At 35.2% G+C, this 22,420-nt stretch overlaps 2 protein-coding genes across 5 annotated transcripts; both read left to right on the forward strand.

The window, feature by feature from the left end:
* The first annotated feature begins 2,945 nt into the window (after positions 1–2,945).
* On the forward strand, positions 2,946–7,174 carry LOC109057136 (myosin regulatory light chain 2, smooth muscle minor isoform-like). 2 transcript variants are annotated; one of them, XM_019074348.2, is made up of 4 exons: positions 2,946–3,098; positions 4,717–4,931; positions 5,629–5,790; positions 6,511–7,174. In XM_019074348.2, the coding sequence occupies exons 2-4, from the start codon at positions 4,745–4,747 to the stop codon at positions 6,681–6,683; spliced, it is 522 nt and encodes a 173-aa protein (XP_018929893.1). In that variant the 5' UTR covers positions 2,946–3,098; positions 4,717–4,744; the 3' UTR covers positions 6,684–7,174. The 2 variants fall into 2 exon arrangements, with proteins under 2 accessions (XP_018929893.1, XP_018929894.1); XM_019074349.2 differs by having other exon boundaries at positions 3,040–3,162.
* Positions 7,175–8,322: 1,148 nt separating this feature from the next.
* nsun6 (NOP2/Sun RNA methyltransferase 6) lies at positions 8,323–22,169 on the forward strand. Of its 3 annotated transcripts, none has more exons than XM_042728734.1 (12): positions 8,323–8,456; positions 8,693–8,775; positions 9,314–9,469; positions 10,368–10,441; positions 10,640–10,746; positions 11,843–11,996; positions 12,094–12,175; positions 14,499–14,618; positions 14,744–14,888; positions 15,825–15,973; positions 16,879–17,004; positions 20,669–22,169. In XM_042728734.1, exons 2-12 carry the CDS (start codon positions 8,701–8,703, stop codon positions 20,855–20,857), a joined length of 1,377 nt encoding a protein of 458 aa, XP_042584668.1. In that variant the 5' UTR covers positions 8,323–8,456; positions 8,693–8,700; the 3' UTR covers positions 20,858–22,169. The 3 variants fall into 3 exon arrangements, with proteins under 3 accessions (XP_042584668.1, XP_042584670.1, XP_042584669.1); XM_042728736.1 differs by having other exon boundaries at positions 10,371–10,441; XM_042728735.1 differs by having other exon boundaries at positions 8,391–8,549.
* Positions 22,170–22,420: the final 251 nt, after the last annotated feature.

Raw genomic sequence — 22,420 nt, forward strand, 5'->3', positions numbered from 1 at the left:
ATGTTAATGACTAAGGCCTGCAAGACGCCAAATGTCTTGAACAAAGCCCAAAGCAGGGCCACTTCAAGCAATAAAACCTTATCAGATACAGATAGTAAGCGCTTGACTGCACCTCTAACACAACTGACAGATCCCAAACAGGAATGTGATTCAGACGAAAATGCCAAAGCCTGTAACACATGAGAGTGTTATCAGAGTGTTATCATTTACTCACTCACCCTCATGTTGTTCCAAACCCATAAGACTCTTCAAAGCACAAATCAAAAAATATTTTTAATGAAGTCTGAAAAACTTAATGAAATCTCTGATTCTGCAAAAAGTCCATAAAGACATTGTAGAAGTTATCCATATGAGTCAAGTGGTTCACACCATTGCTTTATATGATGAACGGATTTAATTTAGGCTTTTATTTGCATATAAACGTCGATCAGTACACATAAATAGAGAACTGCAAATATGGTAGACTGAAGCTCAACACGCACTTGCTTGACGTGAGAAGCAATTGTTCTTGCATATCAAGAAAGTACGGTTGAGTTTGGGTTCATTTGATGTCAGAGACCAGCAGGCAAAGGTTGGGCCCGCTGTATTTATATTAAACAAGCAAACTAGATTTTTCCGGTTTGTCCATGGAGAGATGGTTAGATTACCTTCATAAGCCTCTGACCTTATAGTTCTCTTCCTTTCAAAGGCCTTCATCTCAGCTGTGTTCTGCACTAACAATAGTCATGCTATTGTTATCCCTCATGACATGCCAGCAACAATGTGTGTGTGTGTGTGTGTGTGTTTGTGGCAGTCTGGCACCATTTATGCATATCTGTTAGACTTGCATGAGATATCACAGCATGCCTGCCACTCAAATGTTTGGAATAATTAAGATTTTTTTTTACATTTTTTTGAAAGAAGTATTTTATGCTCACCAAGGCTGCATGTACATATGACCAAAACAACAGTTAAAACATCAATATATAATACAATTTAAAATAACTCAGTTTGAATATATTTTAAAACGATCCTTCAGAGCCATTTTTCTAGATGTTTACATGCAGATGCATGTTTTGTTTTATCCATTTTGAACTCTTTTTATTAAAATTCATTATGTTTGTTGAATGGTACGAAAGAGGCAAGAGTTATTTTATATAAAATGACATATTCCAATAGATATCACTAATAAACTGAGCGAGTGCGTGTAGTTTATAAATACTACAGTACGGCTCATCTTCCAAAACACCTGAGATAAAGCAATGATGCACAAAGTTCCAGTTATGTTGATGCCTGTCCAACCAAGAGAGAAAAGGCCTACTTTTCCTGGAAAAGTGTGTGTTTGTGTGTGCGTGTTCAGACCAGCTGCCTGTTTATGAGACTCGTGTTGTCATGAATATGCCTGTGTATTTTTGTCTTTGTTACAGTGTTTGGACGCTCACACGTTTGGCTGACCCTGGGATTGTAGCATGGGTTTAACACTTATGCTGCACTGCGTCTTCTGCAGAATATAGGGTGTAACTTTCAGCATATCATTGCTTTTTTTTTTCTTAAAATAAATTGCACTATACAAACAATCTGATCAGAATCAGAATTAGATGTATTGCTAAGTATGCTTATACAAACACGGGGAATTTATCTTGTGGACACAAGCTTTCAGTGCACAGTCAGACTGACAGCAAAGCTCTATAAATAAGTTATAGGGATATTTTTCATATGGCATAATATGGCAAATGTAATAAAGACTTAAACGCGACTTCTGAAAAAATACAATTTGGGAGTATGATACGAATAATGAGTTAAATTCTGTCGTTTACAGCTAGCTTTGTTAGAAAAGTGTTGAACAGAGTGGATGCTGTTATATTTCACACGCGCTTATAGCACAAGCACGCGCTCTTGAGGCCATAGGGTATAATGCAATGCTGCATCGATGTCCTGATTATGAAGGGTAGTATCACGCCCACGTGCTCACTCAGATCTTTGAGATTGAATTTTGGATGCAACTTCCAAAAAAGGTATTTATATCATTGAAGTTGCATGGTATTGTGGAGTTAAAACTGCGGCAGAAATCACACGCGCAGGTCTAAATTCACTCAGTCCAGCTGAATCTCAACTTCTGCTGAATACTTCACTGCTGAACTCATTTTTATTATTAAAATAAAGTTTTGTCAGTATAGTTGCAATCAATCAATCAGTCAAAAAAATCAACAAACAAACATGCAAACAAACAAATAAAAACACAAATCTTTGGACATGTATGATGCATGCTTAGTTTAGCGTTCAAAATGAAGACTTTTGCATGTACTTTCACTGTTAAAAATATTTAATGCACCTGAAAATCGTTCAGTGGCTGTATCTAAGTTTCAACCATGCAGTGTTGCAACTTTGTATAACACAGTAATTAGCCTAAGTTCACTTAACTGATTTGAAATGATTAAGAAAGTCAAGTTTAAACTCAATGAAGCAGAGTATAGGCACAATTGGACAGACATATGACCAGTTAAATAAAGATGTTGTTATAACAACAGACAATTAATTTATTTGAATGCAATTTTAATTATAAATCGGCTTTTTTTACTCAATTGTGTTGTCATTTTTAATTAAAAATATATTAGTAGCTCATTTAAAGGTTTTATTTTATTTTATTTTTTTTTTTTTGTAAACGACCAGTTTTTCAGGAAGGTTATGTGTGATAAACAAATGTTTCAATCCATCATTAAATCAATAAATGATGCATGTTACGTCTACTCACGCTGAACTGGATAAAATAGATTTTAGACCGTATATGGTCATGTTTAAAAACGATTAACGTTACGTAGCATTTGTTGGGGGCGTGTCGGGAGAAACCAACGCTGAAGATAAAGGGGTGTAGCATGTTTATAATATTTCATTAACGAACTTGGTCTCATGATAAAAGTATAAATATCGCGTAGAGCGTTTTAAAAGAATTTTCTCGCGGCCATTGCAGGTCACGGCACATTCTGTGACTCTTTATATGTCATCCGGGACCCCCCTTCAGTCTCTCGTTGGTCTGGTCGAGGTTTGCGGAAGCGACGCTGAAGTCCGGAAGTTTGGGCGGTGGTTGAACGCGGCTGGAAACGGTTGATTTCATTTGTTCGGTGAGACGCAAATATTTTCTTTTTAAATTATTTGATCTGCAGTGACTGTTCGTAAGGGTGGTCGGTAAGATTTAGTTCTTAAATTCTATTAACGTTTATAATGCTACATAAAACTTAAGCGAACGTAAACGAGCCAAAATATGGCTATTAAAAACTCTCGAAATATTGTCCAGAAATGCTATTTAACGTTACGTGTCGTGTATATATATAAGTGTTATCCGCTTATAGTGTTACATTTTTTGATTATGTAACGTTAAGCTCTTGCCAAAGTACAGTTAAACTTGCTTCCTGTCTGATTTCATGGAGTTTATTAACCTTGTCATCGATAATATGCTAACATCGTTTAGCGCGTGACTGTGAATAGTGTCCTCATTAACTCAGATGTGCTATAATTAGATCAAATGGGTCACTAATGAGGGCTGTGATGATACAGAGGCGCTCGCCCTCCTCCCGCAGACTTTACTGCGACGCATCAGTGTTTCAGTGTCCTTCGGAATAGAAACGAAGCAGCTCTTGTACCTGTTTGTGTTGAGATCCGAGCTCAAGTCTAGTCTGTGTCTTGTGTAACAGGAGGACGCGCCTCAGCATGCCACTGAAGTATGCAGATAAAACTCAAACCGTGTTTTCTTAATAGCTGGGGTTGATTAACTGATATGAGGCTTTACAGGAAAGTTTCATTCTTAATAAAACGTGTGCTTTAATATGGTCTAGACTTAGTTCCCCCGTTCATAAATTAGGGCCTTAAAAAATCTTAAACTGGAGCAGAATGTCTTCAGTTCATTTCATCAAGTCGGTAAATGTTGCATACACTGCAGAAATGAACATCTTCCTATGTGTTTTTAATTTTTTCGTGTTTTCCAACACAAATATCTAAACCTCATTAAATCAAGATAAAGTTACTTGAGATGCATAATGAAGATTAAAGTCTTGTCTTGAGATATTGAAGTGAGTTTATGCTTAACGCAGGAAGAAATATTTGTCAAAGGGGTGTGAAAACTTGTTTTCCATTTGAATTAAATTGATTTTACTGAGCCTATTGGCAGATATTTGTTATTTTTTTTAATATTAACTCATTTCATGTTGATCGGTTTCACAGAAAACAAGACTTTTTGTAAGTAAATTAGCTTCTCAAGTAAATGTTGTGATTTTAAGACTCTTTAAATGTTTGAAATAAGAAAAATACTGAGGGAAGAACAGCACTTTTGCATTTTTTTTTTTTTGATCAGAATGTACAGTAAAGTTTTGTTTTGTTTTTCTTTTTGTAAAATGAATTAAAAGTAATGCAGTAGATATTTTGGGAGTTGTATTTTCAAACTTTCACAGTGCTAATACAACTCATTTTGTGACCCCCAGACATTTACATTTAGTGAACTTACTGTAGTGACATTCAATTTATTTTCTGTACGTGCTTTAAAAAAAAAAAGTACCTTCAGGAAAACCTGCAGATATCTAGTTTTGCAGAGCCACTTAGACATTGTCGATGTCTTTTCATTTTGCTCGGTGCACAAAAAGAATGCACAATTCAGTTTTTTTTGAATAGCAATTTTATCTGAATAGCAAACTATTTATTTCTGCCAAGTGTTGGGGCTTGTTTTTGATGTGTCTTTTGTTTTCACAGCTTGTAGGTAAAACCAAATACAGCCAAAATGTCGAGCAAATGTCGCACCAAGGGAAAGATCACCAAGAAACGCCCTCAGCGGGCGACCTCCAATGTCTTTGCTATGTTCGATCAGTCGCAGATTCAGGAGTTTAAGGAAGCGTTCAACATGATCGACCAGAACCGCGACGGCTTCATCGATAAGGAGGATCTCCACGACATGCTTGCCTCTCTTGGTGAGATTTTACCGGCTTTGAGTCAGGTCCCGGATGGCTTACAGTTCTTGCTTTTGTTTTGCATTCCATTGTTTTCAGTTGAATCGTACTTTCTCCTGAGTACATAATGCTGAGTCACATTTGGAAGATTGCAATGCCACTTTTCACGTCATACACCTCTTACTTGTAAAACATGTTGTTCTTTTGGTGACTCGTGTAAAATTGGTCTAGATTACAAAACATGTGTAGGAGGCGTTAATATGTGTTACCCTGGAGCACAAAAGCAGTCTTGAGTCTCTGGGGTATATTTGTAACAATAGACAACAATACATTGTATGGGTCAAAATTATTAATTTTTCTTTAATGCCAAAAATCATTAGGATATTAAGTAAAGATTATGTTCCATGAAGATATTTTATAAATTTCCTACCGTAAATATATCAAAACTTAATTTTTGATTAGTAATATGCATTGCTAAGACCTCATTTAAACAAGCATTTTCTCAATATTTAGATTTTTTTTTTTTTTTGCACCCTCAGATTCCAGATTTTCAAATAGTTGTATCTCAGCCAAATATTGTCCTCCTAACAAACCATACACCAATGGAAAGCTCATTTATTCAGCTGAATTTGAAAAATGGACCCTTATAGCTAGTCTTGTGGTCCAGGGTCACACGTGTTTGTGAATCTGATGTGTGGATCTGATCACTGTCTCTCAGGGAAGAACCCAAAAGAGGACTATTTGGAGGCAATGATGACAGAAGCTCCTGGGCCCATAAACTTCACTATGTTTCTCACCATGTTTGGAGAGAAGCTTAACGGCACAGACCCGGAGGAAGTCATTCGTAATGCGTTTGCCTGCTTCGACGAGGAAGGAACAGGTGAACCGATTGTCTCTCACTGAATCCATGCAACACAGTCTACAGTCGTGCTCCGCGTCAGTGAATGCCTTTAAAACGAGTAGCTAAATATAACAGCTGTCTCCTGCACGCAACATGATTTTTAAGCTTAAATATGAGGTTTATATATCTGGATTGCATATAACAAAAAAGAAACTTAATGTGATGCATGTTTCTCAGTCATGCATAAATGCAATGGGTAAAAAAATGTATATCATGGCATAGTTTATTATTAACGATTTGATTTGATTTGATTTAAATCATGCATTTCTTGGACTCAGCATAAATCAGTTCATTGTGACAATTGCATTCATTCAGTTTAAAAGTATGAACATGGTTAAGATGTGGCTTAAGTAATATTCAGTTAGTTTATAAAATGTATGAGATTGAAATAATTTGGATTTATTGATGAAAGATAAGTAAACCTGGGTACTGTGCATTTAAAGCACATTCAGATTATTAGTATTATTTCAGAATTTGACCTGTTTCTGACCCGTTTCATTTATGTGAGATTAAGTTTGTGAAAACTGTGTAATGCAGTTGAAATGCATCAGTCTTTTTGAGCGTGAAGAATTATGCAGCTGTGGAGAGAAACTAGCGAGGAGAGATACTCATTTGTAGACTTTATTCTTAACAAACCCGCAGACTGGACTAAGATGAAGCAGTGATTTTTATTATTTTCTATATATATTTTCCTCCCAGGCTTCGTCCCGGAGGACTATCTGAGGGAGCTGCTGACCACTATGGGTGATCGGTTCACAGACGAAGAGGTCGACGAGCTCTTCAGAGAAGCGCCGATCGATAAAAAGAGCAACTTCAACTACGTGGAGTTCACCCGTATTCTTAAACACGGAGCCAAAGACAAAGACGATTAGACAAACTAAACGCCCTGCATCCTCTTTAAAAATGCCCCTTTAGGTGAGAGAAATCCTGGATCCCCATGAGAACCCACCTCTAACTTTAATATACTCAATGAAAATTAAGTGTTTACTCTGTGCATCTCACTGGAATACGATCTCATGTTTCGAATGGGTTATGATCTAGAATCACAGTTCATGTCACTCATGGTTTGAGCTGTTTAAATGCTCTTTTTTTGTTTTTTGTTTTTTGGCGGTGTTTAAACTTGTTTTTTTCTAAGGCTTGGGTGCCAGTGTTTTGTTTTATGCCAACTGGAACAAATTCCACTTGATTTCATCACAGCTCACTGTTAACTGGTGAAAGTAGTCTTCTTTTGTTTTTGATTCAGATGATAAAAATGTGAACGTGTTGATGTTTAGATGAATTTGATCTCATTTGATTTCATTGCCTAACTTTTTACATTTTATGATATTAAATATTTTGAATAAATCTCTCTTATTAAAACTTTCATGTGCAGTTTCTTGTTTTATTTATTTTTGTATGCACAGTATATAAAAAATGGTCTTCAAGATGCTCAAAGAAACCTAGCTGCAAAGTTACAGTGCTGTTAAAAGTTTTAGGCACTTGTGTAAAAATGCTGTAAAATGAGGATGCTGTCAAAAATAATGTCACAAATAGATTTTCTTTATCAATTAACTTTTATTAACTAAATTAAATCAACATTTGTTGTGAGCATCCTTTATGTTTAAAGCAGCTTTTGCCCTCAGTGCACTGGTGCATAGTAAAAACCTGTGAAAATAGGGCACGATATACTGTTATTTAAAGGATTTTTTCCGTATTTATTGTTTACTGGTGTTTTACCAGTATTTTGAATATTACACTTCATTGCATTTTGTTTTAGAGTTAACAGAAATATCTGTAAAATTAATGGAGAATGGATAATGTGTATTGAGTTATTTTCTGTTATTTTACAGATTTATTTTTTACAGCGTAGGTTTGCAACACAAATGAAGTCTTGCATTTACTTGTTACAATTCACAGGAATATTACTATTTGAATCTCTTAAATTATAAACTTTAAATATTACAGAAATATTCAACTTCAAATATTACATTGTCACATAAATATTACATATTCAATATTTTTGTGGACGGGCGTTTTCAGCTTTTCACCAGATTCATGAAACATTTATAAACCTTTTGTCAACTAAACACAGATTTAAAATCTCCTTGCAGTTTTCTGCCAAAAATATTAATAAATAATAAAATATTGATAAAAAACAATTGAAAGCGAAGGATTTGAGATATATGTATTGTAACTATTGTAAGTACTGCAGTGTAAAATAAAATTATTATAATGTTCAAATATTTATTATTTTTTTCTAAATTAATGATATAAACTTTATAATTATTGTTATTCAAATTGACTGGTTTCCTCAAAACAGTAGTATGAATATAATGTGGACTGAGACACTATCACAAATAAAAACTTTAACGTAAGTAAATAATAAAAAGCAGCTTTGCCCTAGCTACATGGTACAATTCACAAGAATATTATTTGCATCTCTTAAATTATAAACGTCAAAAATATTACATTATTTAATTCGGTCCAAATCTTAGAATAATGAGGCAAGAGAGCTAGTATCTATTCAATCAATGCTTCTGCGAAGCAAACAGTAGGCGGCGGTGTGGAGAGCGATCGCGCGGATCGCACAAAACGAAGACGAAGAAGAACGATTCATTTTCTGTTTACTTCTGATTCAAATTTAAGTAGCGTTTGAGTAAAAGACGGTAAGAGATGAGATACGAGCGTGTGTCACTGTGGTCGTTATATTTATGAAACACACAGATTGTTGAAATAATACGTTGATGTTACCGCTAAACGTGAGTTTCTGAACACAGAAACGCTTTTAACTTACTGTAAACTTTTGTTACATAAAAGTGTGAAAGACTGTACGACTGATTAGCTTATAGTTGTTTTACAGCTAACGCTAATATATTTGTTTGTTAATTTTTTTTCACATAAGACACGGAAATGTCGGTTTTCCCTCAGCTTTCCACGAACCCAGAAGTGCGAGAACATCTTCGCAATGTTTATACAAACAACGAGGTGGGCACTTTAGTCAAATAACTGTTTTAAAAAATCCTCTAAGTTGTTGTTTTGGAAATGTTCTGACCCATGACATGGACAAAGTTTACAATATGTGACCCTGGACCACAAAACCAGTCATAAGGGTCAGTCATTTTGAAATCTGAATAAATAAGCTTATCATTGATGTATGGTTTGTTATGATCGGACAATATTTGTCTGTGGTGATTTATATTTAAATTTTTGGTTGAGATACAGCTATTTGTGAGTGTGCAAATATGAGTGTTATTGATAAATTAATATTTAAATTTTTCTATTTGAAGTTCTTAGCAATGCATATTATTAATCAAAAATTAAGTTTTGATATATTTACGGTAGGAAATTTGCAAAATATCTTCATGGAACATGATCTTAATATCTGCTTAATATTCTAATGATGCACTGTATTGCTGGCTATTGCTACAAATACACCTGTGCTACTTCTGACTGGTTTAGTGCTCCAGGTCTCGTATGTCATTTGAAACCCTGTGTGTGTCTCCTCTCGTGTGTTTTTCTGTAGCTGGTGTGTGAGTGTGGTGCAGATGAGGCTGATCTGGTGTTTGAGGCTCTGCTGTGCTGTCTGTCTCATCCGCCTCTGTTCACCTGTCTGAGAGCCAGCACACACCTGCACTCACTTCAGGACATCCAGCTCCGGCTCCAGCAACATTTAGCACAGGTGTGTGTTTGTGCACAGTCACATGTTGTGGTATATATGCAAAGACAGGGCTTATTATCACACAGACAGAAGACGTATATGCATTTATGAAATTATGTCTTGCAAAAATGGCCCCAGAAAAAAGTACAAAGACAGTTTGCATGTTTTTATAGGGGCTGATAAATAATAGCACGATATGGCTTAATGAGATTATCAAATTACAAAGTAAAACTAAAGATTTACACATTTTACAACATAAAAAGCTTTTAGCATTTCACCAGATTCATGAAACATTTATAAACCTTTTGTCAAATAAACACAAACTTAAAAGTCTCCTTGCAGTTTTCTGCCAAAAAAAAAAAAAAAAAAAAATATATATATATATATATATAAAACTATTGTAAGTAGTGTAATGTTAAAATGATTATTAAATTGATCAAATATATATATTTTTATTTTTAATTTAAATTGAAGTATTATAATACTAATATATCTGTCTAGAGTTTTTAAATTGGTAAAATGTATTATTATTATTAAAATTGACTGGTTTCTTAAAAACAGTAGTATGAATATAATGTGGACTGAGACACTATCACAACTAAAAACTACAATGTAAATAATAATTTTTTTTTTTTATCAAAATAATAAAAAAAAGATCAAATATTTAATGTTTTTTATTTATTTGCGTGAATGCCGTTTGACCATTAACTGACATTAGAGAACCATCAGCATGCGTCTGTGAAAAGTCACAGAAAAGTAAACAGAAGTACAGAGAGTAGTAAGTGTCTGGTACTTTTTGGGGCCACTGTATGGTGCTGTGACTCAATGATGAATCTTGTGCATAGTGTTGTTTAAAATTTATAGTTAAGTGTATTAGAGTAGTTTTCAGGATTTTTTTTCTCTCAATGTCTCTTTGCAGCAGGAAAGGTCTCCATCAGTTTACACTCACCCACAGCTTCCAGATGTTCTGCTGCTTCCAGTCCACGGCCCTCGGTATGCTCACAATATATGTGCAGTATTAGAAAACGATTGTATTCTCCCACTTACGTTTATTGATTTAAATCAGAAGTTCTGTTTATTATCCAGCATGACGCTGAGCAGATCGCTGGCGTGATGTATGTTCTCTCAGAAGCTGGACTCTGTACAGTAACACAGTGGCTGTTGATTTGTGTGCATGTGTTTGTTCTGCAGGCCCGTGGATCCGCTGGCCTCTGAAGTGATAGTTGGCGCTCAGTGTGGTAATGCTGTTCTTCGAGGAGCTCATGTGTTCACGCCTGGCATCCTCAGCACGCCAAAGTGTGAGCAGCGTACACACATCTTTATTTTGATGTATTCACACTAGTGTGCTGCTTGCTGGGTGTTGAACGAAAAGTGTTATTTTTTTAAGACATTAAAATTAGAGTTAGATACTGCTGACTATGCCATAAATTGTATATGATAAATCCAAAGTTCTGGCATGAAGCTCTAGATGGTGCAGTCTACATCATTATCACATGGCACAGCTGATTGGTTCTCTCCTGTACTGGTAGCCAATGAGCTCGCTGCTCAACATTCAAATACTTGGCTAGTGTTTGCTGTAGCAGTAGCAGCGCACTTCAGAAACCCTCCACCTCCCCAGCTCCACCTGTATAGATCTGCTAAGAGGTGATTCATATATGCTATGGGGGTTATTTCTTACATGCTCGCAGCAGATCTATTCTGCCGAGACCAAATGTGTCCCTGGAGCACAAAAGCAGTCATAAGTAGCACAGGTTTATTTGTAGTAATAGCCAAAAATACATTGTATGGGTAAAAATTACAGATTTTTCTTTTATGCCAAAAATCATTGGGATATCAAGTAAAGATCATGTTCCATGAAGATATTTTGTAAATTTCCCCCCATAAATATATCAAAATGTAATTTTTAATTAGTAATATGCATTGCTAAGAATTAATTTGGACAATTTTAAAGGGGATTTTCTCAATATTTAGATTTTTTTTAAAATTCAGATTTTCAAATAGTTATATCTCACTCAAATACTGTCTTATACTAACAAGCCATATATCAATGGAAAGCTTATTAGTCAGATTTATTTCAGATGATGTATAAATCTTAATTTCAAAGAATTGACTCTTAGGACTGGTTTTGCGGTTCAGGGTCACAAATACACATTAACATTGTCATGTCATGATAGAAATACGGATGTCACGATACCAAAAATCTAGTAGTTGGTACCGATATTAAATGATATAATATTGCAAATTATAAGTATGAATACTTGTGTATTTGATAAATAATTAATGATCTAGTGTGGACCGCCGATTTATTCCCTTTCTCTTTGGGGCGCCGCAGGATTCTTCAGTTCGGGAAAATCTGATTTAGGTTCATTAAAATGTTAAATGTGTGTTTTTCAGACATGAAAGTGGGCGAGGTGGTGTCTGTTTTCTCTGATGTGGAGGGGAAGTGCACACGCGGAGCCAAAGAGTTCAAAGGCAAGAAGGTGTTTCTGGGTAACGGGATTTCTGAGGTGGATCGCTCTGAGATATTCAGCTCAGATGGACCCGGGAAGTGAGTCAAGTTCTCTGTACTAGTCTATATGTACTCTGTTGAAAGCCAGAATTGCTTTAATCACTCGTCTGTCTGTCTGTCTGTCTCTGTCTCTCAGGGGTGTTGCGATTCGAATGACTGAGCCTCTCTATCAAAGCCCTTCCTTTGACGGTGTTCTTACAGATCAGCTCTTTCTACAGGTACCATGCTTCTGTGTCTCAGATAACTGCCACTCGAACGAGTCTATATCTAGTGTGTGTTCATATATAGTGTAAGTGGTGAACTCTGTTAGATTTTTGGGTAATTATAAAATGTGCCAGAGTTGTTCGAAATGCTTTTAGCATCATACTTATTTTACAGAATGAAGTTGATATCGTGACCTAAATAAATGACATGTTACTCAGAGACTGACATGTTTGGTTTGTCAGAAATGTTACAGTCAGTAGTTGCAAATTCGCTGACTTTTGTAAATCAGGCTTTTTTGTTCTGTTGTTGTTGTTGTTTTTAAACAGGGAAGGAGGGGTTTTGGTGCAGAGTTGTTGTTTCTCACCCTCATAGTAAAAATCTTGTATTTAAACCCATAAAATTGCATATCCTGTTGTAAATAATAACGAAAAATCTCTTTTTAAAACCGTTGTTCCATTATATCCATTATCTTATAGCTAATATATGCAGTAATATATTTCATAATGTTCCCTTTTAGATGTTGTTGGATGAGTAAAAGTTAAACGTATGCCCTTGTAAAGTTAAAATGCCCCAAACATTCCTTCCAGGGGGAAAAATATAAATGATAAAAATGTAAATAAAATTTGACACTGATGAGATGCCACCTGCTTTTAAACAGTTTTGAAGGAGCTTCTATGTATGATTCTGTTGTTGTTTTCAAATATAATAATAATAATAATTTTTTTTTTTTTTTTTAATATTGTTTTGTTTTTTATAAATAATTTGTTGTAAAAATAAAAATGATAAAAAATAAAACAAAAAGGCATAAAATTACAAATAAGTTTAAAGACAAAAATAAGTTTCATATGAATCTCAGTCTTCAGATGAAAAGTTTTTGATATAACAAGAAACTAATTCAGTCATGTCAGGGTGTCCGCAGGGTCTTAAAAAGTATCAAAAGTTGATAAATCAATTTAGAGAAAATTAAGGCCCTTAAAAAAGTATTAAGTCTTAAATGCCATTTACCAAAGTATTAAATTTTGTATCATCTTTTCATTATGTATATTTGTCCGAATAGTGAGGTTCTGTGTAGTTTATTTATGGAATCCCGCAGGATTTGACGTCATCTGTTTCGTCGCTCACTGACTGAATGCACTGCTGTGTGATTGTGAGTGCGGGGCTTGTTGATCCTCTCTCGCTGAATTTCTGACCATTACCGCATGCTCCCAGTCCCATAAGCTCCTGCAATTTTTTTTGTATCAGCTCTCGCAGACATTCTAATATTGTATTTAATTTTCGCGCATCAGGGCGCTGCCATCAATCTGTGGGGTATTTAAATCCCTTTAAAGTTGTCAGTTCACTTTTGATTTCACTGTGTGAAGGGAGCACATCTATATTTGTCAATGAGCTTGCAAATCCTCTAACATCTTGTCAGTCATCTCTCCTTACTTTTGATCCGTGATCAGTCAATCTGACTTCTGCAGCTCGTGTTGGATGCAGGGTTGTTGTTGTTGTTTTCTACGAAATTTGGCCGCTTTTAAACTGTTGCCATGGGTTGATTTTCCCCAGTGGGTTAAAGGTTTGAAATATTGCATAAATTACATTTGGCTGAAAAGCTTGCACCTTTTGCATTCTACCTATATTAGGGACATGGTAACTTTGGGCGTTTTTACTGGCATGGGCTTGGGATGCACAATTAAAAGGATGTAATAGTTATGATCATTATTTTACCTTCCATGATCATTCACGCTTGATCAGGTGCAGTACTGACACTATCAAATCAAACACTCCGTAATCACAGCTTAACTGTCTGATCAGTCAGATGTTTGTCATGAGAAGAGATCCACAAAACAGCTGTGGATTACAGAGAGTTATAAGAGCTGATGTTACAGATACATCTGTTGAATGTACTGTGTGAACTCATTGTCCCGTCAGCTCGGAGAGCTTTATTTTCCCTCCTTAATAAGTTTTGTCAGTTGTTTTGTTTATTGGTCTAATTCTTGTTTCTTGGGTTTATTGGTTAGTCACTCAGTTAATTATCTTGGGCTTCGTTCCCACTCTTCTAAATCATGTTGCATTGATAAGGAGTTATCAGAAAGTAGGTCTGTTTAGTTGTGCTGTCTCACAATCAATATACTGTATAGTAAATGTAAGTTAAAATGTCGCCGATTTAACCGGTTAAAACTTGGAGTGGCGATGGGGTCTTAAAATGTATGGAAAGAGTCTTAAAAAAGGTCTTAAAAGGTATTAAATTTAACTCCATGTATATACCCTGCAAGTGTCTCCAAACTTTTGACCCATGAGCACTAGTCCAAATCGAGGTGTTTTTGAGTGTGTATGTTTGATTTGTTCACACAGAACCTGCCGTCTGTGGTGGTGGGTCATGTTTTAGGACCTCGTCCAGGAGAGCGAATCCTCGACATGTGTGCCGCTCCTGGAGGAAAGACCACACACATCGCTTCTCTCATGGGAAACCAGGCAAGTGTGTGTCTGTTAGCAGTCCTGTAAGGACATCATATGATGAGAGCACTTGAAATATTGGCAAGGTAAAGTAGTCCTGGATGAAAACAAACAGACTCTTATATTTTTTTCTGTCTCTACAGGGTACTGTTGTGGCCTTGGAAAAAATCCGATCCAAAATGGAAAAGATCATTCAGAACGCAAAGATGCTGCAGTTGGACTGTATTAAAGCATATTGCTGTAACAGTGTGCATGCTGTGAGCTCAGATCCCGCTCAGTGCAGTGCAGGTGAGCCTCCATAATCTAAAACCAGCGTTACAGACCTGACTCACACACTAAATTCAGCGGATTTCATTCTACGTCAAAAGTGAGGAACAAATTGGGATTTATAGGCAACTCATATTGCACTCATATATACCAGTAGTTAGAATTTTTTTTTTTTTTTATTTAAAGATAAATAGGCACAACATAAATGAATTTTATATGCACAAATGAGCAACTACTTTGTGATAATTCTGCCACTGAAATTAATTAATTAATTATATATGATTTCCTGAAGGAAAAAGCTATCTAAAGTACATTTGTCTTTAAAAAAATATATATATTTTATTGTTTCTCTGATATTTCATCTTTCTTTCTTTCTTTCTTTCTTTCTTTCTTTCTTTCTTTCTTTCTTTCTTTCTTTCTTTCTTTCTGTCTTTCTGTCTTTCTTTCTTTCTGTCTTTCTTTCTTTCTGTCTTTCTTTCTGTCTTTCTGTCTTTGTCTTTCTTTCTGTCTTTCTGTCTTTCTTTCTGTCTTTCTTTCTTTCTGTCTATCTGTCTTTCTTTCTGTCTTTCTGTCTTTCTTTCTGTCTTTCTTTCTGTCTTTCTTTCTTTCTGTCTTTCTTTCTGTCTTTCTGTCTTTCTTTCTGTCTTTCTTTCTGTCTTTCTTTTTTTCTTTCTTTCTCTTTCTTTCTTTCTTTCTTTCTTTCTTTCTTTCTTTCTTTCTTTCTCTGCTAATAGACTAACAGTCTAACAATTTTGAGTACATATTATCTAAAAGTTCTTCTCATTATCTCTTTATATTTTAATCCATCTTTCACAGTGACTCTTGAGACAATAGAATAAATTCTCTGGTTGCATTACTTTAATTAATTGCAGATATGATTTGTAAAAAGGCTTCATTTTCGAGTTTAGATCAGATTTTAAGTAGGCGTACTAATTATGGATTTGTGTGTATTTGTTGACGGTCCCCCGTATCCTGAGGAGAGTTTTGACCGGATATTATTAGACGCTCCCTGCAGTGGTTTAGGTCAAAGACCCAACATGAGCTACAGCTGGAGTCTGAAAGAAGTCTGTTCCTACCAGCCTCTGCAGAGAAAACTCTTCACTACGGTAATGCAGGACTATAACGCTCATCATCCAGTGTATGTTTTTATGCTCCAGTGTTTCCTACAGTAACGTGTGTTTGCAGCTTTCCACCTCTAAGTGGCGCTACAACCATAGACTCTGAAAGTCAGAAAGCTTTCTTTATGATGGTTAAAATGTAAATTCAACGTTTAAATTGTTATTTACAAAACACAATGACAACACAGATGCATGGGAGCTTGTTTCCACCATGTTCTAAAAAAAAGGTCATTGACTTCTCACAAATCTGAATTTTTTTCTCAGAATTGCAAGAAAAAAAGACTGAATCATGAGATAAAAAGTCTTTATTTTTTTTTAATTTTTTTTTTTTTTTTTATCCTGTGGTGGGAACAAGCTTAAATAAAATAAAGTTCTTGATATTCAAGGAAAAGTTTTATATTATACATCATTGTATTTTTGATATTTATTGTTATTTATTTACATTTAATTATTATTTTATATTATATTATTAATTTTTTTTATTAGCTTTTTTTTTTATATTTTCAGTTTAATTTTTTAGTCATTTTGTTCTGTGCTTTTATCTTTTTAAAATTATCGTTTAGCCTTAAGTTTATTTTCTTTAATTTTAGTAATTTAAACCTTAACTTGTTTTATTTCAGTTAGTTAATGCAACATTTTACATTTTTTTTAAATAAACTTTTTTACGTTTATTTTTTTTATTTTTTTTTTATTTTATTTATATTTTATTTATGTTTTATAATTTTATTTAATGGTAACACTGCTTGGAGTTGTCTATATCATTTTGGCTGAATACCTATTGTGAACGTTTCTTTCAGTCACTGAACAGAAGGAGGTTCTGTGTAGCTGTTTAGTGCGGTGTTAGTCTTTTACAGCTTATTAAATGTGTCTGTTTTACACACTTTTGTTTGCAGGCTGTGCGTTTGTTAAAAAGAGGCGGTGTTTTGGTGTACAGCACCTGCACCGTGACGCTTGCGGAGAATGAAGAGCAGGTCGCCTGGGCTCTCAAGACATTCCCCTGTCTAACACTAGAGCCACAGGTGAGGATACAAACACTGCTGAAACAACAAACATTTTACAACATTTTTATTATTTTTAAATAATTTTTTTTAACTTTGTATCACTCCTCTTGCAGTATTTCTCACAGTGAGTGTCATGGCGAACACCCAAATCCACTATAATTTTATAAATAATACTGTTTTTGTGTTATGGAATGTAGTGTTTTTTTTTTTTTCAGGTGAGAATTTTTCTTGTTTACATTACAGTCTTACGAGAGAGCTCAACACGCTGCAACTTCAGAAAACACATGCAAATAGAAAAAGCTCCAGCAAATTAAGAAAACATCTTCATCACTCAGTTAGACAGCACATGCACTGCAAATACTGCAAACACAACCAAATACTAAACATGCTGCAAATCCTCACAACAAAAACAAATAAAGAAATTCACTGTAAATACTCACGACACAAAGAAACATGCTGCAAGGTGCTAGTGAGGCCAGCAGGGGGTGCTCACCCTGTGGTCTGTGTGGGTCCTAACGCCCCGGTATTGTGACGTGGACACTATACTGTTAAAAAGCACTGTCTGTCGGATGAGACGTTAAACTGAGGTCCTGACTCTCTGTGGTCATTGTAAATCTCATGGCACTTCTCGTAAAGAGTAGGGGTGTAACCCCAGTGTCCTGGCCAAATTCCCTCCACTGGCCCTTGTCAATCATGGCCTCCTAATGATCTCCATCCACTTGACTGGCTCTCTCTCTCTCCTCTCCACCTGTAGCTGGTGTGTGTTGTCCTGTGGCTGCCGTCACATTATTCAGGTGGATGCTGCACACTGGTGGTGGTTGAGGAGAGACCCCCTCATTTGATTGTAAAGCGCTTTGGGTGTTCAACAATACACAATAAAACGCTATATAAATGCCTCATTCATTCATTCATGTAGCACAAACAACAACAAAATAAAAATTAACTTGTTATATATTTATATTTGCAGCATGATTCTGTTCTTGCAGTGTGTTTCTTTATTGTTTAAATTTTGAATATTTGTGTGTTGTCAAACTGATGAAGACGTTTTCTTAATTTGCAGGTGTTTTTTCTATTTGCATGCTTTTTCATTCGCAGCGCATTGAGCTCACTTGGCCAGTTGTTTTTTAATTTTTTTTTTATTGAGCTGATTTGTAAATGCAATATCACACTTGAAGACGTGTGAAATGGCATGGTGTGATTACCAACGTCCAAATCACACTGCTACGAGTGTGATATTGCTCATATATATTTATTTACTGTGTGTGTCTGTGTATATATATATATATATATATATATATATATATATATATATATATATATATATATATTATATATATATATATATATATATATATATATATATATATATATAGTGGACCCTGGACCACAAAACCAGTCATAAGGGTCAATTTTTGGAAATTGAGATTTATACATCATCTGAAAGCTAAATAAATAATCTCTCCATTGATGTATGGTTTGTTAGGAGGACAATATCTGGCTGAGATACAACTATTTGAAAATCTGGAATCTGAGGGTGCAAAAAAAATATTGAGAAAATCGCCTTTAAAGTTGTCCAAATGAATTCTTAACTATGCATTTTACTAATCAAAAAAGTTTTGACGGTGGAAATTTACAAAATATCTTTAATCTATGAATATCCATGATTTTTGGCATAAAAGAAAAATCGATAATGACCCATAAATGTATGTAGTTATTGCTACAAATATAAGGTCCTTCTATAGCATATTGTGAAAAGGAATTATTTCCATAATGTAAATGATAAAAATTAAACTTTCTATATATTTTAGATGCACACCAACTGTAAAATTTCAGGTCTTTTATTGTTTTAATACTGATGATTTTTACAGCTCATCAAACCCAAAATCAAAAAATTAGCATATCATGAAAAGGTTCTCTAAACGAGCTATTAACCTAAATCATCTGAATCAACTAATAACTCTAAACACCTGCAAAAGATTCCTGATCTTTTAAAAAACTCCCAGTGTTCATTACTCAAAACCGCAATCATGGGTAAGGTCTGCCCAGAAGGGCTGTAGGCCATCATTGACCCCCTAGCCCAGAAAGAATTTCTTAAGAATAGGCTGTTCCCAGAGTGCTGTATCAAGGCACCTCATTGGGAAGTCTGTGGGAAGGAAAAAGTGTGGCAAAAAAACGTGCACAACGAGAAGAGGTGACCGGACTCTGAGGAAGATTGTGGAGAAACAGGACGATTTAAACCTTGGGGGACCTGCGGAAGCAGTGGGACATTAGATCCAGAGCCACCGTGCACAGGCGTGTGCTTTTGAACCAGAAACAGCGGCAGAAGCGCCTGACCTGGGCTACAGAGAAGCAGCACTGGACTGTTGCTAGTGGTCCCAAAGTACTTTTTTTTGAAAAGCAAATGTTTGCATGTCCATTCGGAAATCAAGTGAGTCTGGAGGAAGACTGGGGAGAAGGAAATGCCAAAATGCCTGAATCCAGTGTGTACCCACCATTCAGTGATGGTTGGGGTGCCATGTCAGCTGCTGGTGTTGGTCCACTGTGTTTTTATCAAGGGCAGGGTCATGCAGCTAGCTATCAGGAGATTTTGGAGCACTTCATGCTTCATCTGCTGAAAAGCTTTGATGAAGCGTTTTTCAGCACGACCTGGCACCTGCTAGTGCCACAACACCACTGGTAAATTGGTTTACTACCATGGTTATTACTGTGCTCAATGGCCTGCCAACTCTCCTGACCTGAAACCCATAGAGATCTGTGGGATATTGTGAAGAGAGAAAGTTGAGAGACGCAAGACCCAACACTCTGGATGAGCTTAAGGCCGCTATCGAAGCTCCTGGGCCTCCATAACACCTCAGCAGTGCCAAGGCTGATTGCCTCCATGCCACGCCGCATTGAAGCACGTCATTTCTGCAAAAGGATTCCCGACCAAGTATTGAGTGATAACTGAACATAATTATTTGAAGGTTGACTTTTTTGTGTATTAAAACACTTTTCTTTTATTGGTCGGATGAAAATATGCTAATTTTTTGAGATAGGAATTTTGGGTTTTCATGAGCTGTATGCCAAATCATCAGTATTAAACAATAAAGACTGAAATATTTCAGTTGGTGTGCAATGAATCTAAAATATATGAAAGTTTAATTTTATCATTACATTATGGAAAATAATGAACTTTTTCACAATATGCTAATGTTTTGAGAAGGACCTGTAAACCACCAGTGACTTTTGACCTTTTGTTTTCAGAGACTTAAGACTTATTTGTTTATAGAGTGTATTTGATTTGATTTAAGTTTAATTTTTGTTTATTTTTTCTTCCTTCAAAAAGGAATGGAAATTTAATAGTGATTTTTTTTCTTTGTTCTTTGTATACCCTTCTAAACAAAAGTAATTTTGTTGCTATAGTTTATTACAGCTTCCCTACCTCTGAAAAGCAGAGACTGCTGGAAAAACTCTTCCATTATGAAATGGTCTATAACAAAGATTCAACTGACATAAAACTGGTGATATTATTGAAGTTACTTCAGTATAAGTAATTAACTACTATATTTTAGACAGTTCTTCTCTAATTACAATATGCTGTACCAGCCCAGCAACTAACGTTGTGTTTGTTGAAAATGACTGTGTAATTATAATGTGGTGGCTATGAGAGTTAGTGAAAGCTTGGATTTGTCTTCTTTTCCAGGTGCCTCTTTTAGGATCGGAGGGGATGTCGGGAGCGGGTCTGTCACATGACCAGCGGCGCCTGCTACAGAGATTTAGACCAGAATTAGCTTGGAGAGGAGCGGGTGTCCCACATTCCCCCGAGAGCCTCCTACAAAACGCCAACGCGGATACTATCGGCTTCTTTATTGCCAAGTTCATAAAAAGGTAGTAAGCTGAAGAAGTATGGCACTAAACAGTTGAACGCATCAAAGATATGTTGTGGGACCGCTGACTTTTATCGTATGAACAAAAAACAGACATTTTTAAAAATATCAGGTGAGGTTTTTGTGTACTTGAACCACTTATTTGAAGGACACAAATTAAATAACAGGGTAAAAATATTTATTAATCCTCAGAAAGTAAACAGAAGGGTATGTAAACTTTTGAATAGGATCATCTGTGTAAATTATTATGTCTTTTGGTAAATATTTAAACACCCTTCAGAATTTATTTACGCAGTTCCCAAAATGACTTTTTAAATAGATCATCCGTTTCAAATGCTTACTGGTTTAATGTAGTGTGTCGCCTTTATGACCATCAAATAATGTTTTTCATTTTTCATAATGGCCATAATTGTCAGTATGTGCTTCACTACTCAGAGACTCGTCAACCATCACAAAACATACAAACAGTCACTGATCCTCAAGAAAGCTACAGACCACAATAAGATCCAAGAGGATGTAAACTTTTAAAGTAACAGGATTGTGTGGGCAAGTTTTTTCTTGTGTAATGTATGCAAGTAAAAAATTAATAATAAAAACATTTTCTGATACCTCTTTTTTTTTTTTTTTTTTTTTCTTTTTACAAATATTCTGCAACTTCATGAGCACTGTGAGGTGCATAGAATTGCATAATCAACTCAAGAAAACGGAATAATTTGCTTGTAATTTTTAGTTTCTCACTGTGTGGATGACTGTACTCTTTCCTCATCCACTTGCGCAAAAGACTGCAGGCTGTATTTCTGCATCAAAATGCAAACACTGCATAAATCAATACAATAATAATTCATTAATTCACTCATGAGCAGCAGTTATACTCCAAACGCCTAAAATACTCTGCATTTGTCAAATCTCTTGCAATTCAGGGACAATAAGGGCGGGGAAACAAACCTAAAACAGTCTTCTTCTTTTATTTAACAAATTAGCTGTGGCATTTCATTAACTCTTGCTCAATTGATCAGAAACGGTTGCTTATAAGAGTTCAGGACTGCTGGAGAAACAAACCAAAACTATCATGATGTTTTTGTAATGTCTTTATCCTTTATGCAAGGCAATACACACCTTTGCAACATTAACACACAAGTAATTAACATTAAATAACAATTTTAAAATACATCCACACAACATAAAATAAATCTCCTATTTTGTTTTAAAACTTAAAAAATCAGCAGTGTAGATGAAATCGAGAATTCAACATGAAACTTTTTTTTTTCCTGTAATGTGAAGTTTTCCTGGGTGAACAGAATATTCAATAACAACAAATAATAATTGTGGAAGATTGTTTCCTTCATAGAATAAAAAATTTAAAACGTATTCGCAACTATTTATTATCTCACAATTCTGTTTTTTGTTTTTTTTTCACCACAGAATAAAAACTAAAAAGTAATTGCAACTTTTTATCTTACAATTCTGTTTTTTTTTTTCCTTGCAAGTTTATATCTCAGAATTCTGACTGTTTTTTCTCAGAATTGCAAGGAAGAAAAGTCAGAATTGTAAGATAAGTCACATTTACT

This window comes from Cyprinus carpio, chromosome B7 (assembly GCF_018340385.1).
Source record: "Cyprinus carpio isolate SPL01 chromosome B7, ASM1834038v1, whole genome shotgun sequence".
In the NCBI taxonomy this organism is placed as follows: Eukaryota; Metazoa; Chordata; class Actinopteri; order Cypriniformes; family Cyprinidae; genus Cyprinus; species Cyprinus carpio.

What these genes read in the sequence shown, in the direction of transcription:
- LOC109057136 (XM_019074348.2), top strand. Translation starts at nt 4,745, where the DNA reads ATGTCGAGCAAATGTCGCACCAAGGGAAAGATCACCAAGAAACGCCCT. An exon ending in CGACATGCTTGCCTCTCTTG is followed by an intron (nt 4,932 to 5,628) that starts GTGAGATTTTAC and finishes ACTGTCTCTCAG; the next exon opens with GGAAGAACCCAAAAGAGGAC. An exon ending in CTTCGACGAGGAAGGAACAG is followed by an intron (nt 5,791 to 6,510) that starts GTGAACCGATTG and finishes TTTTCCTCCCAG; the next exon opens with GCTTCGTCCCGGAGGACTAT.
- nsun6 (XM_042728734.1), top strand. Translation starts at nt 8,701, where the DNA reads ATGTCGGTTTTCCCTCAGCTTTCCACGAACCCAGAAGTGCGAGAACAT. An exon ending in AGCTCAGATGGACCCGGGAA is followed by an intron (nt 11,997 to 12,093) that starts GTGAGTCAAGTT and finishes TCTGTCTCTCAG; the next exon opens with GGGTGTTGCGATTCGAATGA. An exon ending in AGAGAAAACTCTTCACTACG is followed by an intron (nt 15,974 to 16,878) that starts GTAATGCAGGAC and finishes TTTTGTTTGCAG; the next exon opens with GCTGTGCGTTTGTTAAAAAG.